Source organism: Anas platyrhynchos, chromosome 10 (genome assembly GCF_047663525.1).
Source record: "Anas platyrhynchos isolate ZD024472 breed Pekin duck chromosome 10, IASCAAS_PekinDuck_T2T, whole genome shotgun sequence".
Taxonomy (NCBI): domain Eukaryota; kingdom Metazoa; phylum Chordata; class Aves; order Anseriformes; family Anatidae; genus Anas; species Anas platyrhynchos.
The window spans coordinates 16,173,940-16,193,516 of record NC_092596.1 but is presented as its reverse complement, the minus strand read 5'-3'; the positions used below and the strand labels follow the sequence as shown (position 1 = coordinate 16,193,516).

General features: G+C 45.5%; 1 protein-coding gene across 14 annotated transcripts in view; it reads left to right on the top strand.

Moving 5' to 3' along the window:
- MBNL3 (muscleblind like splicing regulator 3) overlaps positions 1-19,577 on the top strand; it is a 98,680-nt gene that overhangs the window by 55,066 nt on the left and 24,037 nt on the right. For all 14 annotated transcript variants that reach the window (XR_005268428.2, XR_005268427.2, XM_038184674.2 and 11 more), the window contains 3 exons: positions 7,468-7,632; positions 16,724-16,924; positions 18,485-18,721. Coding sequence is in view for 12 of the 14 variants with exons in the window: in XM_072042995.1 (XP_071899096.1) it covers positions 7,468-7,632; positions 16,724-16,924; positions 18,485-18,721 (603 nt within the window). In the remaining 2 variants the exon portion in view is untranslated. The remainder of the gene's footprint in view (positions 1-7,467; positions 7,633-16,723; positions 16,925-18,484; positions 18,722-19,577) is intronic.

Sequence of the window (19,577 nt, the reverse complement as noted above, 5' to 3'; positions counted from 1 at the left end):
AAAAAACAACCCACAGATTTGCTGTAGTTTTTTATTAGACCGTTGCAAGTAACTTCAGACCAACAGTTCCTTTGTATGAAACATTATGTACAAATGCATGCTTGATTGCAAATAGTCCTGTCCTAGGACGGGTGCAGACCACTAGCTCTCTAGCATCTAACAAGGATGGCGAGAGAGGAGCGGAGGAAGCAGTAGAATTTGAAATCCTTTGGGACGGGTTATTTTAGAGACATGGAGATGGAGCACTGGCATTTGATTTGGGAGTCTTTGTGATATGGCACAAATCAGTTTCCAGGTAAGACAGGGAATAAAGCATAGGAGAAACTTCTGTGCGACAACCTGTAACTGCTTGGAAGACTGCTAAGAGTTCAGTAGCAGCCTAGAAGAATGTGCTTGGCAAGACTGTTCAGTTTATTTGTTTTTTATTTTTTTTTCCTGATGATTTGAATGATGGAATAGAGATCGTGTTTGTTAAATTTGTAGGGTGTTCTGAGCTGGGAGGAACTACAGGCACTTCAGAGAACCAGGTCTAGAGTTGCAGATAATCTTGACAAGTTGGAAAAATCATCTAGAAAAAAGGTGTAAGTTCAATAAAAGCAGTGTGAAATGAGAAGTAAGTAATCAACTGCTTGATGGAAGCTTGTTGAGAGTCAACCAAAAATGTTATGCTGCTACAGGCAAAGAAAATGTCATATTAGGATGTATAAACAGCAACATCATCTGCAGGGCAGGTAGGGAAAAAAAAGTCCAATCTCCACAGCAATGGTAAGGGGTTTTCTGGAGCTCTGTACCCTGTGAATGCACACACATCAGCAGAGGTGCAGGGTGACTGGAGAAAGCTGCTCCTAATTAAAGGTTTAGAGACCATGTTCAGAGTTGAAAGAGTGTGGTTTGCGTAGTCTAGAGAAGAGAGGTTTGAGGATGGAGATAGATGTGACTGCAGTCTTTGAGTATGGCACTTTCTCAAACAGGAAAGGAATAATTGCTGTACTGGCCCTCTGGGGTGAAACAAGGAGTTTGGGACTTCAGTTGCAGGAGGTGCAAAACTGCATTTGGGAATCAGGAGTAGCTTTGTAGCTGCAGGGAGAGTGATGTGTTGGAGTTCCTTGCCTGGGAAATACTAAAAATGGGGAGAATAGGTGGAGTTGATCTGTGTTGGCCTAAGGATGGTCTCTCACTTACCCAGGTCCTTCTAGACCGGCTTGTTAAAATCCTTGTAAGTGGGCCAACAGCCACTGAGAACAATGAGAACACGTTTGTGAGGAGCAGGGCTTTGTACATAATCATATTCTAAAACCTCTTTCTGAAAGTCAGCTGCTCTAACACTACAAGGAAAAAAGCATTGCAATTAAGGAGAAGCTATCTGATGTACTGTGCTTTGGTCAATGTTCAAGGGAGGCTACAAGATTGTACTTCCCACTGACTCAGTCGGCAGCGTAACTTCAACATTTCATTAGTCCGTAGAAAGGAATTGCAGATAAGGTATGTAGAGAACTAGTCTTTGAACTGCAGCGAGTGACAGCTTGGCTGCATGAACACCAATCCGTGAGACATAGCACTTGCTAATGATCAGGCTGACTTGTCTGCCCCAGCTTCCTTTGTTTTCCAGTTGCCATTTCCATGCTATTTGATGTTTGCTAGGCATTTTGCTCCAGCAGGGAGATGGACAGCCTTCTTCCTCCAGCACAACCCTGTACTTGTGTGGGAAGAGGAATGTGGCACAGCGTCGGAGACAGCAACACGAGCCACACGGTGCAGTAGGCATGCTAGTTGTTCATCCGTGGAACAAACTGCTTAGGGACAAACTGTAGGGAACATGAAACACTTGAGTTAGGGGAGTGGGTGGACAGTGTTCCCAACTCCCCGAACATTTGCATTCCTGGGAAGGTAACTTTGAAGCTGTGAGTCCTTACAGGGTTACCAAAAGACTTGGAGCTTGGACCAGGTGCCAAGTCTGCCTGCCAGTGTCTCTGTCATCTTCAAAAGCAGATAGCAATAGGGTTAGACCTAGGGCAGCACAGGCGGCTCCGTACATGCTCATAGCATGGGCACAGGGGATGAAGTCCGGAGCTCCCCTGTTGCTGGTTCCCCCCATCACACGCTAATTCATGCGTTGTGGCTACGTCTGCTGCCTGGTCTGTGTCTGCCCTCCAGATGTAGTTACAAAAACCACGGTGGCCAAGGATGTGGTGCACATCCAGCACGTGAATGCTGTGCTGGGCGCTGGCAGGAGTGAGGATCCCCCCAGCTAGGAGAAGGCCTCTGCATGTGCTGAGTGGGTGAAAGCAGAGCGCTTCGTGCCGCAGAGCTGGAGCAAGAGGCACTGAGTAAGCAGGGCCAACGCATCTATGACTGTGCCTCCCCACAGAGTTCCTCTGAGGGGGGGGAAAATCTGCTGTTTCATGCAAGGAAGAGTTATGTAGACAAGCTGTGTTTTGGTGCCTGGTTTTGTGCAAAACATGGAAATCCTTTCCTGCCTGGTCTCTTTTCATTCCTTTTCCTGTCAGTCATTGCACGTGTCACCAGTGTCTGTGGAGAAGACAGCACAGTCAGGGCCCAAGACCGCTGCAGCCTCTAGTGTGTGAAAAAGCAACATTAGCTTAAAGATTTTCACATGAGAACTGCTGGTGATTGACAGGACGTACAGCACAGTCATTAAAACCAGAAATGCGTCTGCTCTGGAACCCCTCACTGGCATCCTGAATTAAAGTGTGTAACAAACTTCCTAGCAGTGTGGTGCAAATGTGAGCACAGCCTTTGGTTTATACTGAAGGTTTTGTTTTTGTAGCATGGTTTGGCTCACTTCAGCAGCCCGTAAGGGGAGAATTTGTGCAGCATGCTTGGGGTTGGCTCACCCAGCCATGTGCGGGTGTGCAGTGTGCTCATAGCCGCATCTATCCAAGCTAGGATGCAGATGACCAGATGCAGCCCAGCAGACTCCAATGAGGCAGGTGTAATACAGGTATTCTGACTGGATTTAAGTGTGTTGCCATCAGTGCTACACTCAAAACAGCTGGCTTTGTTACCTACACTGCAAGCTGCTGTCGCGTTAGCTCGTGTCAGATGCCAGCCATTTACAGTATGCGCCATCACAGCATGACTTCAGTTGGCAACACAGAGTCAGTCACATGCCAGCAGCCTACTGTAAGGGTGGGGGAGTATGTGGGAAGAAGGGGGAGAAGATACTCTCATAAAATGCTTTAATGATTTATTTTTAATATCCATTTTTTAAGCCTGGGGAATTGCAGTCCATATGCTTTTCCCTCCTGGCTCTAGTTGGCAAAGAAGCTGATGAATATGGTCCTTCATACTCCTTCCATTTTGTGAGGAGCCAGAAAATATGGCTATATTTAGCACGTTTCCAAGGCCAGCAGCAGAGTCTGTTGCTGGGTGGTGATTCCCTGGCTGGAGGCTCGTGTGCCACCCTGGGAAAGGGTGGGAATGTGTGTTGCCTGGAATCGGTACTCGTGCTGAAATAACAGCACCAAAACAAACTCCACCAATTCTAACGCAATGGATGCAGTGGTTACAGCAGGCTCAGCACGCTGCTCAGTGGCGTGGGTCAGTCTCTCACCATGCCTTTCCTAATGCACACAGCCATCCAGTTCAGTTGCTTCCCTGTGTGATGCTCGGTGCTCCTGTGTAGGGCTCTGAGACCATCTTGTGCCCTTGTGCTGAACATCGATACGCTGGAGCTGCAGCTGCTCACTGCATCAAAACAATCGGTGCCTTTTAGAGGTAAAAATATTCATCTGAAGCTTAGGAGCCTGTTATATTTTCTCTTCCCATTTTCCTAGGCGAACCCAGGTATAAAATGGAGTTGTCCTTATTTGTCCCCATCTCACTATCCACACAGCAGATTTGCTACCTGTTCCCTGTTGTTTTCCCTGCTGTGTTTCAGCTGGTACTGAGAAGTGAATAATGTCAGTTCCTTCTTCCTTCTGGCTGCTTTCGTAGAGCTCAAATCAGTCTTGAAAAGCTTTTGTGTTGCTGAGAAGCACTGAGAACTGTAGACTTTATGATAGAAGTGTAGAAGAAGAGATTAGCCCTACCAGTATGGATGTTCAGTAGTGCCCATTGCTTTAGAGCAATTTTGAATTTTTTTTTTCATAGCTGGATGTCTGAACTGGGGTTGCCAGGAACAGAAATGTTTTGTCTCTCTGTCACACCATCAGTTCCTAACATTCATCGTCAGATGAAGAATCGACAGCAGAGTTGGAGAGTGAAACTCTTCTCAATTGTGGCTTTTAAGCAGTCATGGTGAAATGCAGCAGTTAATGATGCTTGGGACTAAAATGATGACAAGTGGGAGCTAGGTTGAAGGTGTGATTTTGAATTTGCATGCCATGGTGATTCATTTAGCCTTCCTGGAGCCATAGAAGGCCTGAACGACAGCAGTGCTTGCACTTTACAGCCTCTGCTCTGCAGTAGCATCTCTGCAGCTCTTAGTTCCTTGCAAATATGTGTCACAAATCCTCACTGAAACCAGTAGCCCTCCTTTTGGGCACTGATTTCTGCTCACAGCTCTGTCTGCAGACAAGACCTCATGCTGTATGTTTTCCTGATAACAGAAACATTTTATTTTCAGAACCCCCCAACTGGAATCAAATAAACTCTGTTTTGAAGGGGAAAAAAAAAAAAAAAAAAAGCACAAAGCTTCACACCAAGCAGGGGCGCCTGCTATCAGTGACATGCAAAGTTTCAGTTAGAATAGCAGAGTCCTTTTCCAGCTGAAGTAGGTCCTGTAAGTATTATTTATAAAAATGGTAGCTGTTTTATCTTCTCCATTCCTGCAGTGAGAAAGCAACTTCCCAGATTTATTCCAAATTTGGTAGAAATTTAGTGTTTTCCCAACACGAGGTACTTATGCCAAGTTTCAACCAGGAAGAATTTGTAGGATTAATATGTAAGCCCTTGAAGGCTGTAGCTTAGAATAGAGCAGCTGCCTGGCCGTTGACAGCACGCGGCTCTGAGTGGGTCTGCATCCCTGCAGAAGCTGTGGAGGTGGGATGCTGCAGGCGTGCTCTGAGCCTGAACTGGGCTCTGGTTCCAGGTGATGGGAAGGGCTGCAGAGGGACCTGATCCTATGGAGCTGGACAGATGCCACCTTCTTTGTGAGCTCTTTGATGCGCATGGGTTAGGGAGGGGAGGACTGTAAACAGATCACAGAAACAGCTTGGTTTGGAAAAATAGATTCAAGATGGTGTCTAACGTCACCTTGAAGCAACGTGGTTGCTTTTGCTGTTCCTCATGCCTGCAGGCAAGGTGAGCAGGATCAGTCTGGGAAGCAGGAAGGACAACCCAGGCCTGGCTTATCTGGGCACCAAGCTGCGTGGTGCCTTTTTACCCTCACTTCAAGCAGATGTAAGAAAGTGTCTGGCGATGAAGATTCATGTACTCAGGGCCTGTGAGCAATTAACTCACTGCTAGGGATCTGGTGCTGTTGGATTGCAGAGAAGCCAAAACAATAGCATTATAAAGCCGCCTCTTTTTTGGTTTGGTTGTCAGGAGACACTTAGCACCTCCTCTAGGAGCAAGGCACACTCAGAAGCCCGCCTTTGCAGAGTGAGAAGTTTGTGTTTTTTTTCCTGTCCCAGCAGGTTTAGCCCATCACTTCTTGCATTTAATTATTTGCCTCTAAATAAGAGTGGTGAGCCGGGAGTTGTTTAACTGCTTGGTCCCCTCAGAGCAGATAAGAGGAGTCTGTCTCCAGTCTGACACTCCATTGTACAGCCCCTTCCACGCTGCAGACCAACTCTGCAGCCCTCTTCTCCATGAAGTCTGTGTCCCTACCAGGAAAGGGGCAGCAGAAAGCACACCTAGAGCTTGCAGCAGCCTGCTTCTTCTGGTGTGCTGAGAGGGTTAAAACCCATAAACCCATCCTCTCCAGGGTGTCAGAGCACTGGCTTTGTGCAGTGATTCCACCTGTACTTTTCTACTGGCAGAGACAGGCCTTAAAAATCCCCAGGGGAGCATCTCAGTTCAGGCAAGGGACATCACAGGGAGGTTTCCACAAGCCTGAGCCCTGTGTCTGGTAGTGTATAGCAGTGTACACACGTGGATCTGGTTATGGGGTTATGGTTATGCTGTGTGTGATCCTGCCAACAGGCAGGGACAGGAGATCACCTCATTTGCCCTTTTGTATTTTTTTGAAAGCACGCTTAATTATATTGAGGCTGAGAACTCAGTGTCCAGCCCTTGGAGAGAATGCCTGGGACACAGGCTGGGTAATGGATGCTCCTATTCCTTTGCTGTCTGCAGCAGCAATTATTAGTTATCTGTCATGTAACAGCTCTGCGTCCCTCAGGTCTGGCCCTGTTCTATTGGGCTCTGAATAGCCACAAGAATTACTGTCCCCTTCCTCCATCCTTCCCCTCCTCCCCCTCCCTCCCCCCCCCCAAAAAAAAAAGAAAAAAAGACAAAACCCAAAAACACACAAACATTTTTGCATAAAATTTATTTATAAAACTTGTGCATAAGTTGTGCAAAATGTCTGTATTATTCTGTATGCCTCTTTTGAGGAGGAAAAACATAGAGAAAGGAAAAAAACACTAGGAAATGAAAAAAAACACTAATTATTTATTCTTCATGTTAAAATTTGTCACTAGTTTTGTGTGGTTAGTGGACTATTAGAATTTATTATTTGTTATTTTATTAAAAAAATGTTTATTTGAAGATTCATATGACTACTTGCAAACACTATTAAAGCAAGGTACTGTTTACAGATGTTTTTTGAAAGTGGTTCTTTCAGTTTATTTCAGGTAATCTGTATCATTAGTGATACTCTGCTTTTTTGGGAGCCACAGGTTTCACTTGTACTTTTATTTATTTAGGGGAGGAAAGTAATCAGTGACACAAAGTACTGTGGCTTTTAATGAATGAAAGCACAAAGGGGAAATTGTTTTAATTATTACTTCTGTTACTGCTAGTCTCCAGAATCTCAGACTACATGTGTGCTGAAGATCAGAGGTACTTTTTAGGGAGAAGTTGTCTGACGTTTTACCCAAAGCAGCTGGGGAAGCAGTAGAGACAGTTTTGTTTCTCGCTGTCTGGTTGTCAGGGCCAATTAAGTGGCCTGGTGTTGGAAGGGAGGGGAAAAACAAGAATCGCAAGAAAATGGGGAATTTTTGATACTGCTTCTATAACTGCTGTGCTAGCTTCTCAGAATAATGGTGTTTGTGTTTTATTTTTATTTTTACAACAATCGTGTTAATGTCAGGAAGCTTCATTTTTGGATTTAGCTTGACAGTGTTCAGTAAGTGTTACAGCAGCAGAAGTCATGTTGCTCTTTTCTTCACCTAAGTATTGCATTGCTACGGGAAAATCACAAAAGTAGCACAGTAGGTACCAAAATGCCTCTGCCTGGATGATTGTGTTGTTACAGTAACCCAAACAATCCTTAATTAAATTTCTCTGGCTGCCATGAGTGTTACATGCACTGAGATGCTGTTTCATTATGTTTTCCAGGGCCGGTGTACCCGAGAGAACTGCAAATATCTCCACCCTCCCCCACACTTAAAAACGCAACTCGAAATAAATGGACGCAACAACCTGATCCAGCAAAAGACAGCCGCAGCCATGTTTGCTCAGCAAATGCAGTTCATGCTACCGGGCGCGCAGCTACAGCCAATTGTAAGTTACAGCAGTGGATTGGGTTCATGTTGGTCCAGATTTGTTGTCTGTTTACTTCTGGAGGCCTCAGCCCTGTGCTTGAGGTCAAATAGGCAGATCTTCCTTCTGCTCTGACTCAGGCAGCATCTGGGTGGGTGTTGAGTACTGCCTGAGGGCATCCAAATGCAGGACTGAAGAGCTACAGCAAGCCTGGCCTTTGGGTTGGTCTCATCCAGTCTCTGTTGTCACATACTATAAGCACAGGGCTCTGTGATGCTGCCTCTGCATATTCTTGCAAGGTGTGGCTCTCCTTTCCTCTGATAACTAAGTACCTGTGCATCAACTGGAAGCATCTTGGCGCTAGCTGGATTTTTGACCAGTTAATTCATGTACATCGCAGAAATTGAGTGTCTTGATTCCAATGGGTCACATTTTGGATATCTGATCTGCACGGGGGTGAGGATGCTGGAATTCTTCTTTTCTGTGGCAAGAAGCCAGCTGAGTCCCTTGGACCAGGTACATTGCACTCAAGGGCTAAAAACATGGAAGGTGAATCCCACCCAGACTGTAAGGTATTTATGTCTGGGAGTGAGATGAATTTCATTGCAGCTGCCCCAGCAGAGAACTGTGTTCATGTCACAGACCTGTCACGGTTTTTCAGTGATGCTGCTTTATACCTACAGCGGGAAAGTTTTACTTCTCTTCAGGTAGGGAGGGAAGCCTGTGGGAGGTAGGTGTTTGCAGAGCAGGTGGTTTGATGAAGCCTTCATTAGCTGTCCCTGCTGTGGACTACCAGTTAAAGCAGGTTTTCAGGCTGGAGAACCCTGTTAATGCCAGGGAGAGGATGGCTTGTGCCTGCTGGCTGGTGTATCTGGGAAGAGGCAACAATCGTCTGGTGAGTTTGAGTCTGTCACTGTGTTTATCTTTAAGAAAATGTCAAAGGTCTTGAAGAAGCTCTTCAGTGCTGACATAAATAAGCTGCACATTTTTAACTGTGAGCCTAATTAGGAATTTTCCATTTAAAGTCATGGCTGAATGTCTTTCCTGGGGCAGTGTGCACTTGATGTGCAGTTGCTGGGTGAGGCTCCTTGGGCTGTGCCACCCAGGAGGTCTGACTAGATCCCTAAGACAAACTCTTCTAGCCTGAAGACATATGAGTCTGTAAATCAGCCTGCACTTGGCCTCGTGGTGTCCCATCTACAGTGCCTGGCTTCTCTGCACAGATAGGGCTTCAGACTCAGCATCCATCACCCACTTTTGACAAGTTTGGGTATCACTGGTTTATCTTTATAAGACGTTGATGGAGTGTTTTTCCTTCTTGGAGGCTGTTGTGCTGTTTGCTATAGGAGTTTGATATGATGCTGTGCTTCGCTCTGCCTCTGGACTGAGGCATTTCTGCAACATGGCACATTCCTTCTTTCTTGTGAAGGCTATTCCATGATCATCCTGCATGTGCTAGCAGCTTTATCTTCACCCTGCTATGTAAGATAGGGAAATGCTGTTAATTCTTCCAATTTCAAAGGTGGAAAAGTAAAGCAGAAAAGAAAATGGGCCACAAGAAGAATCATTAGTTTCTCTGGATCTTAAACTCAAATCTGCTGCGGATTTTTGCACCTCTTTTTGTGGAGTTCGCTTTTCACCAAAGTGCATGTACATGAGAAGGAAATCCTGAACTCCCACAAAATGGTAGCACTGGTTTCCTAGCCCTGTATCGAAAGCAAACCTTTCCTGTTTGGGGTTTTCCTCTGTGGGGAATTCACAGTGGATGCTCTTTGGCTGGCTATTCAAAATATCTTTGGGATTTCCTCTTTGGAAAGTTCCCATCTTCCCACTTTGCAATCTTGCAGGTCCAGTTCACTTCTACCACAATTTCTCTGCTGCCTTTTAAATTGCCTCTGAGACTGAATCTGTTGCTTTGTCTAGTTAGTGCTCTCATTTCAGAGGTAACCTTATTTGATGAGAAAGGTCCCTGCTTTCTAAATTGTGCCATGAGGGAGACATGGGCAAAGAAGAAAAATAAAAATTTGTTCTGCGACGACTGTTCATTTCCTGCTTTCCCACACTTTGCTCAGAGTAAACGAGCTCTTGTTGTAATTCCTGCTGCCCAACTTGTTCCACACCAGTTTCAGGACAAACAGGAGACTGCTCTTTCACCTGCCTTTGATTTCCCAAAGATGCTGCCAGTGGAAGCAGGCTTTGAGATTTTTTTTTTCCTCTCTCTCTAAATGAGAAGGGTGGGGCCTCCTTCTGGCTACACATGAAATTCTTCAAAGCAAAAAGCATTATATCAGATGCAGCAGCAGAACAAATCCCATGTGATCAGAAAGCTGATCAACAGTATGCCTGCTTAATTGGGATGCTTGCCAGAGACAAGATTTGAAGCCGTATATTTAATAGCTCCAAACAATAGCTGAATGCCTAGACATTTTAAGGTGCATTTTCCCCCAGAAAAGCAACTATGTAAAAACAGTACTTAATTTAGCAGCTTTGCATCACAGTTCCTGAAATGGCATCAGGTGTGTCTGTGTATGAGCTTGCATCTAAACATTCACCATCAGATCTTCTTGCACCACTGCTGATATCCAGCGAGTGCTAATCTTCCTGTTGAACCAACAGTCAGGACCCTCATGATGCCTGTTTAATGAATGCACTGCTTGGAGAACTGTGTCCCAGGTGGGTTGCCTGCTGCACACTGCTCACAGAAGCCTACTAGGTGTGAATTGATGGTTGCTAGCGTGAGCCTATTTCTCTGAAGTCTCTAGTTGCTCTCTGATGTTGCTGTTAACCATCCATGCAAAGCTGAGAATCACATGAATGTTTGATGCCCATGATGCAGTTTTAAACAGAGTGCTTCATGCAGCACTTAAAAACAAGTCAGGCAAGGACACAGAGGAGAGTGTTTACTCTGCATGTTATCCTCCTCTTAGAGGAACCTTGGGGAGATCACATAGGTGGCAAGTAGGAAGGCTTTGTAGTAAAATTTCAAGTCCAAATTCACCTTAACTGTTGGCTTTGGCTGAACTGTGTTGGAAGCTCTCTGGGATGGTTTTGCCTATGTCTCTGTTGAAGACCAAGTAGAAGTCAGCTTGGAGGTAGATAGAGCTGGGTTCTGGCATTAATACAGAGAGCCATTTCAGTCAGTGCTCAGATTCAGTTACTTTGAGACGTGTCTGCAGAAGTAAGGGCACCAAAAGGTGATGCACCCTGGGCCTGATCCACACCCTTTTCATTCTGTTTCATCCCTTTGCAGCGGTATGAGGCAGACTTCTGGAGCTGGCCATGGAGGTGCTTCAGCACTGATTGTGTGACTGACCCAGTGGTGCCTGGTTGTGACTTTCAAAGTGCTGTCCTGTTAGTGCTGTCGGAACAGATGGCTGGATAGAGCACTGCAGTGTTGGTACGGCTGCCTCTGCTGCCTTGCAGCTGCTTCTACTGCTGCCCTGGGAAGTTGTTTCCCCTCTCTGCACTCTTTGCTTTCAAGCCCTACATTTTTTCTTCCTGTCACGCTCTTTGTAGACTGAACTGTGACATCAGTCAGTCATGTGCACCCCCAGTGACAACCTGATCCAGGCTTTAACCCAGCCCTCTGTCCCTCTCCTGGTGCAGCAGGTCCCTGCCACTGCCCTGTGGTACTGATCGAGGGGATAAAGCACAGGGTGACCAACTTTCTTGGCCAGTAACATGGATAAAGTGCAGCAGATTAGAACTGATATTTTAGGAACGTGCTTGCTCCATGCAGCAAAAATCTGGTCCTGTGGACCTGTAGTCAAAGACATACTACAAATGGATAAGCACAAATACCTTTGCCTGCCTGGGAGCTGGTATCTGCCAGCAGTCAGTGTCATGGGGCATTTACACCAGACTTTTATGCAACTGCAGCCCAGTCTTTGAGCTAGGAGTGTGTCTTTGTGGTCTGACTGGGGAAAGAAACATCTGTGGTAACAGGCAGCTGGACACTTTGTCCAGTTGGGTTCACTCCAGCACGCTCAGCCTTCATGCTAAAGTGATTGTCTTGCAGCAAATCTCATGCAGTTGCATTGCATGGGAACACGAGTTTTTGCTTTTTCTGAACAGTACCACTTGTGTCTTCAATATCAGGGTCTTCAGCCTTGTCAGTACAAGATCCTTATCTCTGTATTTCTATCACCAGACTGTAATAAAAGCTGCCTTTTTTTTTTTTTTTCCTGGGTCTCTCATTTTCAGGCTTTCCCTTTTTAGGGGCTGAGCTAACTCAGAATCAACACTTCCCGCCTGAGGCAGCACTTGTGCTGTGCTCAACAAAACACCAACCGCTCCACTGCCTTCCTCTTCACACCCACTCTGTGTTTCTGCTGTAGCTTTAGCACAATTTCTGTTAGGCAAATTGAATGCAACTTCTAGTTTGTTAACAAAATCAGCTGTTCCAGGTCATATGTCATTCTGGTGACACACTCCTCCCTTGGACAGTCCCTTTGTGCTCACGCCTTCAACCAAACACCTCCTGTGCTCTGGATCTGGGAAGAGCTCAGAGCTGGGCAGTCAAACAACGGTTGCTGTGGACAGAGCAGCCTGAGTCTTTGGCAGGTGTTCCTCTGTGAGATAGTCTCTCAACACCCATTTCAGCTCTTTTTTTTAATTGTGAGCATTTTAATATTTAGTAAACGAGTCTTGTGAGCTGCTACTGGTTTGAGCCCCTCTGCTACTACACTGTAACCTGTTTCCCTCTGCTCAGGAGTTACTGGTAGTGTTTGCATATGCTAAGCTTAATAAAAGGCAGTCTGCAAGGAAACCTGTCTCTGTATTTGCTGAACTTGCAAGAGCTCTAAGGGGGACAACAAGGGAAAGTGGTGATGTTTTCCATTAGGCTGTTTTACCCCCAGAGCATACTGGTACTTGTGCAGATAGCAGTCTGACATGCATGAAGTTTTCAGGGAAAAGCCAGTTCGGTTTCTTCAGACTCACCTGGTAGAGTTGATCCCTAATTCTACTGCAGCCAGGCTTCCTGCTCCCAGCGGCATCCCTCTGTCCTCAGTCAGCATGGGGACCTGCAGGCTGCGTGCCCTGGTGTCCTGCAGCTCTGAAGGTGATCATCTGTGCTCCCAGTCATTAAAAGGAGCCTATTACGCAGGTCTGTCATTGAACCTTCTTAATGCTATCCAAGCTGGCTGTTGCCTGTGTCGTAGCAACCTGTGTCAGACCTCACGCTGCTCAGGCAGTAAGCAGAGCTGATGGCCGTGCTGATGCCTGGCAGCTCGAGGAGGTGTTGGGACTGTCCCATGGTGTCTCCAGCATCAGCGACTTCACCCAGCCCACCAGGCTCTTCCCTTGCACATGTGTTTGTTGCAGTCTGTACTGCCACAGGTGCTCCAGGTGCTCGACTCAATTTATAGTGGCAGTCATTTGGATTTTTTTTATAATCTTTAAGGCAAGCTGAAGCATTTCAGCATTCCCACAGAGATGGTGCTTTCAGCCTGCTATTCAAAAGCTTTGTCATGATGCTTCATTAGTGTTGTTCCCTCATCAGTGATTTGGAGCTGCATTGTTGGGTTTTGCACCGAAATTACCTTAGCAGCCCTCTATCAGGGGCTCACAGCGTGTGTGCCTGTCCACTGATTATAAGACATTTTTTTTCTAGTGTGCAGTCAAAATATTGATCTGTCAGGCAAGTCTTTTGCCCAGCTGCAATCACAAGAGATGAATGGGAGGTATGTTAAGGAGAAGACTGCTGTTTGGAGTAGAAATTACAGGCGGGTTCTGGCTGCAAGGAAGAAATTTGCTTCTATTCCCTCGGGACAGGCCTGGCACAGGGGACCTGCACAGACGTAAAGGGAAGAAAGATTTGGCTGGCAGCATCTTTATTACTGGTACTGATGCATAAGCCAGACTGGATTTCCCAATCCAAGACAGGCAGCCGGGGCTGGCAGTGAGCACAGCCCATCTTTTCCCCTCATCAGCCACAATAAATACAGAGCTCCCTGATGCCAGCTTACAAAGGAGCAGTTTTCAGTGCATTTAGCACGCATCAGACTTAGACACCCTGTGTTTTTTGGGTTTAATGCATTGAGTGAGGTCTGTTCGTTCTCCAGCTGTGCATCTGGATTTTAATACATCCTTCTTCCCCTAGCTAGGCTTTGCCTCTGCTCTCCTGGGTTTCCTAGAAGGAGGAACCCTGGGTTGGGTTCAGGCTCTTATTTAAATATGGGATTTTCTGGGAAGATCTGCTGACAGGTGTGGCCTGAGGAGGGCTGGGGAGCTGCATCAGCACCCAGCAGGGCAGGAGAGGAACGTGCAGGTCTCCCAGTGGCAGTGCCTGCACGGCTCCTGAGTTTTAGTCCCCTGCCCTCGGGCAGGGTGCGGAGCAGAGCTGTAGCTTTCAGTCAGCAGCATCAGGTGCATGGTTCGTGCAGGCAGAATAAACAGCTATGAAACCTTGGGAATGCTGGAGCAGATGCCAGGCAGGGCATGGAAACAGGTGAATAACTGGTAGCAGGAATAAAATAAAAACCATCCTGATCCTTCGTGTACCCCTCTGTAGGCCCCAGAACCGGGAATAAATAGCACTCATTAATTGCTCTTCATGGATGTTTCTTTCACTTGCTTCACACCAGGTTCAGGTCTGTTAGCTTGTGTTTTGTGTTGCTTGCTCCCAGTGAAGAAAGGAGATGCCCATGAGAGTACGGCTTCGTAGATTGGGACTATGTTTCAGGGAGCAGGACTTGCCTCCCAGTCGTAGTGGTTTTTGTGGAGAAGCTGGTATATATAATCTCTTCGGGAACATTTCAAATATCCTGCTATATATTTCTGGTGAATTCATGCACTGTGAGGCATTGCAAGCCCCCAGCCTTGCTCCCTGGCTCCACAAATGCCCCAGCATCTTCCCCTTGAGCAGTGGGAGAAGTGCCTCTCCCTCATCCACACTGCTCTCTCAGGATACCTGGGATTCCTGCTGTATTAGGTGCTGGAAAAACATTGAGTAGATTTGCCCTCATGTCTGTGAAAGCCACACGTACTGCAAGGTTCAAGCTACGATGGATGCCTAAAATAAGTGCTGACAATGTGTGTCAGGCCCTAGCATAATCCTGTGCAGACTGGCCGGGCTGAAGAAGCGCCTTAAAATAGAATTAACAACGTGCATTGTGACAGAAGTACAGCAAATGCCGTTGTAATTACTAGTGCTCGTAGGAGAGAAAATAGCCCAATGGATACTGCTTTCTCACTAAAGTGTTCAGGGAGTCACAGTGTTTGAAGATCCTTAAAGAGCTTTTCTAGCAGCAAAAGGTGTAATATGTCTGGGAGCCACTGAGAAGTGAAAGAGAGAAGAAAATGATTTATTAAAGGGCTGTGGACTGGAGGATCTCTGGGTTTAATAGTTAGTCTGCCATCAGCTCAAGCAGGGCTTGGATCAGGCTCAAAAGAAGGAACATTGGAAATCCCTCTTAGAACATTATTTGGTTCGCTACATTTAAAACACCAAGGCCCACTGATTCAGGAGGCTGTGTCTTGTCATTGTGGAGAAGAAAGTGGGATGTATGCTGGAGGTGACCTTTCCTATCAGCACAGGGGCTGCTGCTATCACTCTGACCCTAAGAAGAGGGCATCATTAGGCTAAAGATAGGTTAGGTCAGCTTAGCTGGTGTTACTGTGGGTTACTTTATTCCAGACCACAACGAGCAATGTGTTTTCTAGTATGTCAAAGTACTGGGATGAGTGTGCTTGATGCGAGTGGCCAAAGCTATGCCTGAGGCCATTTTGTAAGCACACTTGTGTTTATCACTAAGCAGAGGCTCTAGCTACTGAGGACAGTGTCGTGTATGCCAGTAAATGTGATCAGGCTTTAACTGTAACCCAGAGTTTCCAGTGGAACAGGTGACAGAAGGAAAAATAAAAACAGTTGCAAGTCATGGGGTGTTTCCCCTGGGCTTTGTTGAGCCACTGTTAGGAGAGTAGAAATGCTTCCTTGCAGGCTCTTGCCATCTGGGTGGTCGGGGGTTACTTTACATCAACTGGGATTGGTTCCGTTCCCAAACACACCTCAGATCTGGTGCTTGAAAATTTCACAAACTCCCTGACTATAGGGGCTATTCACAGACTTAAACTCCTAAGCAGGTATTGAATTTTAGTATGATCTTGCCTACCTAGGAGAATGGAAATTCTTCTAACAGACTGGAATTGCCGGAGAAGTTCAGGCAAGGGAAGCTGGTCTCTGGCCAGCTGCACTCTCCTCTGCTCTTCTTGCAGGGCCTGCCTAGGGCAATTAAGGATTCAGGAACAGTCAAGGCCTTTATGGCCTGATGTTCTGTCTCCTCATGGGAACATCGCTTCTCGCAGCACAGGTGGGGTCCTGAGCCTTTTACTGGCCCACCTGAACGAGCCGTCTCACCTGGCATGCTCTGACCTTGTCGCTTCCAAGCCAGCTACCCATCTGCTCTTGCAAATCTCTGAGGTCTGGCATATTGTGTCGCTAATGATGTTGGTGTCCTCTTGTAGCCATTCCCGTGGAGTGTAGGCGCGGGATGTTCCTGTAAAATGGCTTTTGCCTGGAGGATGTTGTCAGTCTGAAACCTATCAATGTGCAGAATGGTAGACCTTGAAGGGTATCAGGGCAGAGATGCCTCACGACTCTGAATGATCCAGTTTGTCTACCTGAGCCAGACTACCCATGGTAACCTGAAACTCAGTGCAGGTTTATAGTAAATTCAACCATGTAACTAACTGGGTTACCTGTTTCTAGGTCCTGAAGCTTCAGTTTACCTTGAGGTCCCTGTACAGCATTGTGGTGTAGACATACAGAAGCTGAGATACTTATTTGGAAATGAGAAGTCTGTTTTATTTGGGCCTGCCCTAATTGCTGGCATGAAATCCTTAATTGTGTCATTAGACTATAAAGATCATCAATATGCTTTGATCTGACAAATAAAGATGCCTTGTGTTCAGGATGAGTCACAAATTTGTGAGTCAGGAGAAACGAATAGATCACAAGTAAATGGCGATAAATGAATAGATTGAAGAGCACAGCATTTTGATGTTGCTAATCGAATTGTTTAAAAGGATTGAAGTGCTTCAAGGCTTTGACTGGATAATCCAAAGGAGAGCTCTTTAACTAACATTTTGTTTTTCCTTTTTCTATACACAGACAACGTTTCCTGTGACTCCATCGCTTGCAACAAGCCCCACGATGGCTTTTAGTCCCTACCTGAGTCATGTCTCTCCTGGGATGGGCTTAGTTCCTGCAGAGCTTTTACCAAATACTCCTGTCCTGGTTTCTGGAAATCCTACTGTTACAGTACCAGGAGGCTCTGCTGGGCAGAAACTGATGCGTACGGATAAACTGGAGGTATTTGGACATCTGATTTAATACTGCTAAAGGAAATGAACAGGGCATGTGGGTCCAACTGTTCCACTCTGCTAGTGTGACCTCATGCAGTGTAGCACAAAGTTAAACTTAGACCTCTCCTAAAACCAGGCTGCTGCCCTCTCCTTGGGCAGACTTATTTGCAGACCAATCCCAAAATCTTATGAGGTTACTGGAAAACTGGGAGCGCTCACTCTTCTGATTTCAGTAGGCATTAGAGCAGGCATGGAATTGTTGTTTACTGTGTGTGATTTGCCACGGTTACAAAAAAAAAAAAGGCAAGTAGATAGTCTGCCCTTTAACTGAGTTGAGTGGGAGATGTTTTGGAATGACAACAAGAGGGTGGAAGTAACAGACACTTCCCTTGTCTTGAGACAAGCTTACTAAGTTTTTACAGAAAATATCAAGCATTATGCTGTTGGGATTGCTGAGTACAGGGCATTGGAAAGACATTTCCCCGGCAGGCTTGCCCTGACAGTTGGCTGGGCATGCTGGGACTTAGTGTTGGAGGAGTTGTATACATCTTTCAGACCCTGAGCAGAGGCTCTGTAGGAAATAAGGGCTGAGGACTTGAATGCAGAGGCTCCCGCAGGTGTAAATTATAACACAGGAAGGTAGTGGAAAAGGGTGTCATTTCAAAACATATTGTTTTGTGTTATGTGCTTTGTATTGCATTGCTGATTGCCTCCTTTCTCACGTGACAGCTCACCTTTCCCTGCACACAGTCTGATAGCATTCCGGTATGTGATTTACGCCACTGGCTGTAGGCCTTTGCAGTGTTTCTTAGTTCTTTCATACCTTCAGACAAGGAAGCCTTGAAGATCCATTTTGTGAAACCTTTTTCTCTACCTTTGCTGCTTCAGTGCTCATAACTTATGAGGAGCTGCACGATCTTTTTAAGGCTAGCAGTTTTGGCAACTCCTTATGAACACATTGCAGTGGAATCAAATGCGCTGTCATGTAACCCCGAGGTCAGAGTTTTATTATTGAGGGTAGTGAGACTATATACATGGAAGACGTTATTCATATTTAAGAATGAGAACCTGTTGCAAATTCCACAGTTTGCAACATTTAGAATTAAAAGTCCTACCCATGAGTATGCTCCATAAAAAGAATATATATATATACATATGTATATATGTATAAAATTCACCTGGGACACAAATGGCAGAGTTATTAAAATATTTTTTTTTAAACTTTAGAGGCTGGGGAGGAGTACTGAGCTCCTCGAGTTTTGGCAAAACACCATTGACTTTCCAGGTTCAAGACTCAGGTCACTTTCCGTTTTGTACAAATTCTGTACTTCACTTACATTTGGTAATTGGCATTGGTAACAATGAGTTTTCCTCATCTTGTGAACCAGTTATGAGTAGCACCAGTTGTCCCTGTGACTGTCTAAGTGGTACCCAAGAGCATGAATTTAGAGCATGAATTTAGAATATACCCATAATTTAATTCAGCCAAAGAACTGATATTCTGTGTTGAAAATACTAAATGAAGAGTAGCGTGATGTCTTTCTCAACAATGTGACTTTCTTTTAAGGTTTGTCGAGAGTTTCAGCGTGGAAATTGCACACGTGGTGAGAATGATTGCCGTTATGCTCACCCTATAGATATTGCAATGATAGACACAAATGAAAATACTGTTACAGTTTGCATGGATTACATCAAAGGTCGATGCTCTAGGGAGAAATGCAAGTACTTTCATCCCCCTGCACACCTGCAAGCCAAAATCAAGGCAGCTCAACACCAGGTGAACCAGACAGCTGCAGCTGCAATGGTAAGTAGAGCTCTTATCAAGCTATATTTCTATTGCTGAGAGATTTCATTTGTGTTATATGTGTCATTTGCGGAAGAGTATTTTGTAAATTGCTGAATAGAGAGCTGAGACCATGTGCAGTGTGAATCCCATCTTTCCATCCTTTGTGTGTGCTTGCTGTAGCATGAAGCACTGAGTGAGGCAGTGCCATCTCACCAGTTAGGGATGCAGTGTTGAACCCTGTGATTTTCTGACAAGACATCATGAGGTGAAGTGCATCAGGCCTGAAAGCAAGTTCAGCAGTACACGGAGCAAACACCTTCCTGCTAAGACGCAGGTGTCAGGTTAGCTTCCTCAGTACACAATGAAAGGAAAAAAATATTCATATTATGATATATCCTTTGCAGGGGAATCTTGGCCTGTTGAAGTCAGTAGCAAAATTTCCACTTACTTCAAAGCAGACAAGGTATCAATTGTTCCATCCTAGCAAACAGGAGGCTTGTGCCTATTACTTTAGCCAAGGCTTAGTGAAATGACAAGTCTCAAATCAAGGATCACTTCCTGATCTGTTTGATACTTAGAGCCTGGTAAGGATGGTCCCACCTGCATTTTAACATGAATTGTGAATCTAATACCTAGAATTATAAAATTCAAAGAAAACTTACCGGCATGGATCAAATTCCTAGGTGGAGTGAATGTTTGCCATTCTGTTGACTTCCCTTTAATGACACCTTCATTCTAGTTGGAAACTTGTCTTCCAACAGTACATTAGAAAAATCTAGTTGTACTGTTGAAATTGTCCAGAGTGGGGACGATATTGCTGTTATGATTTTTTCTTGTGCCCTCGTGGCAAAAAGGGCCAACAGCATCCTGGGCT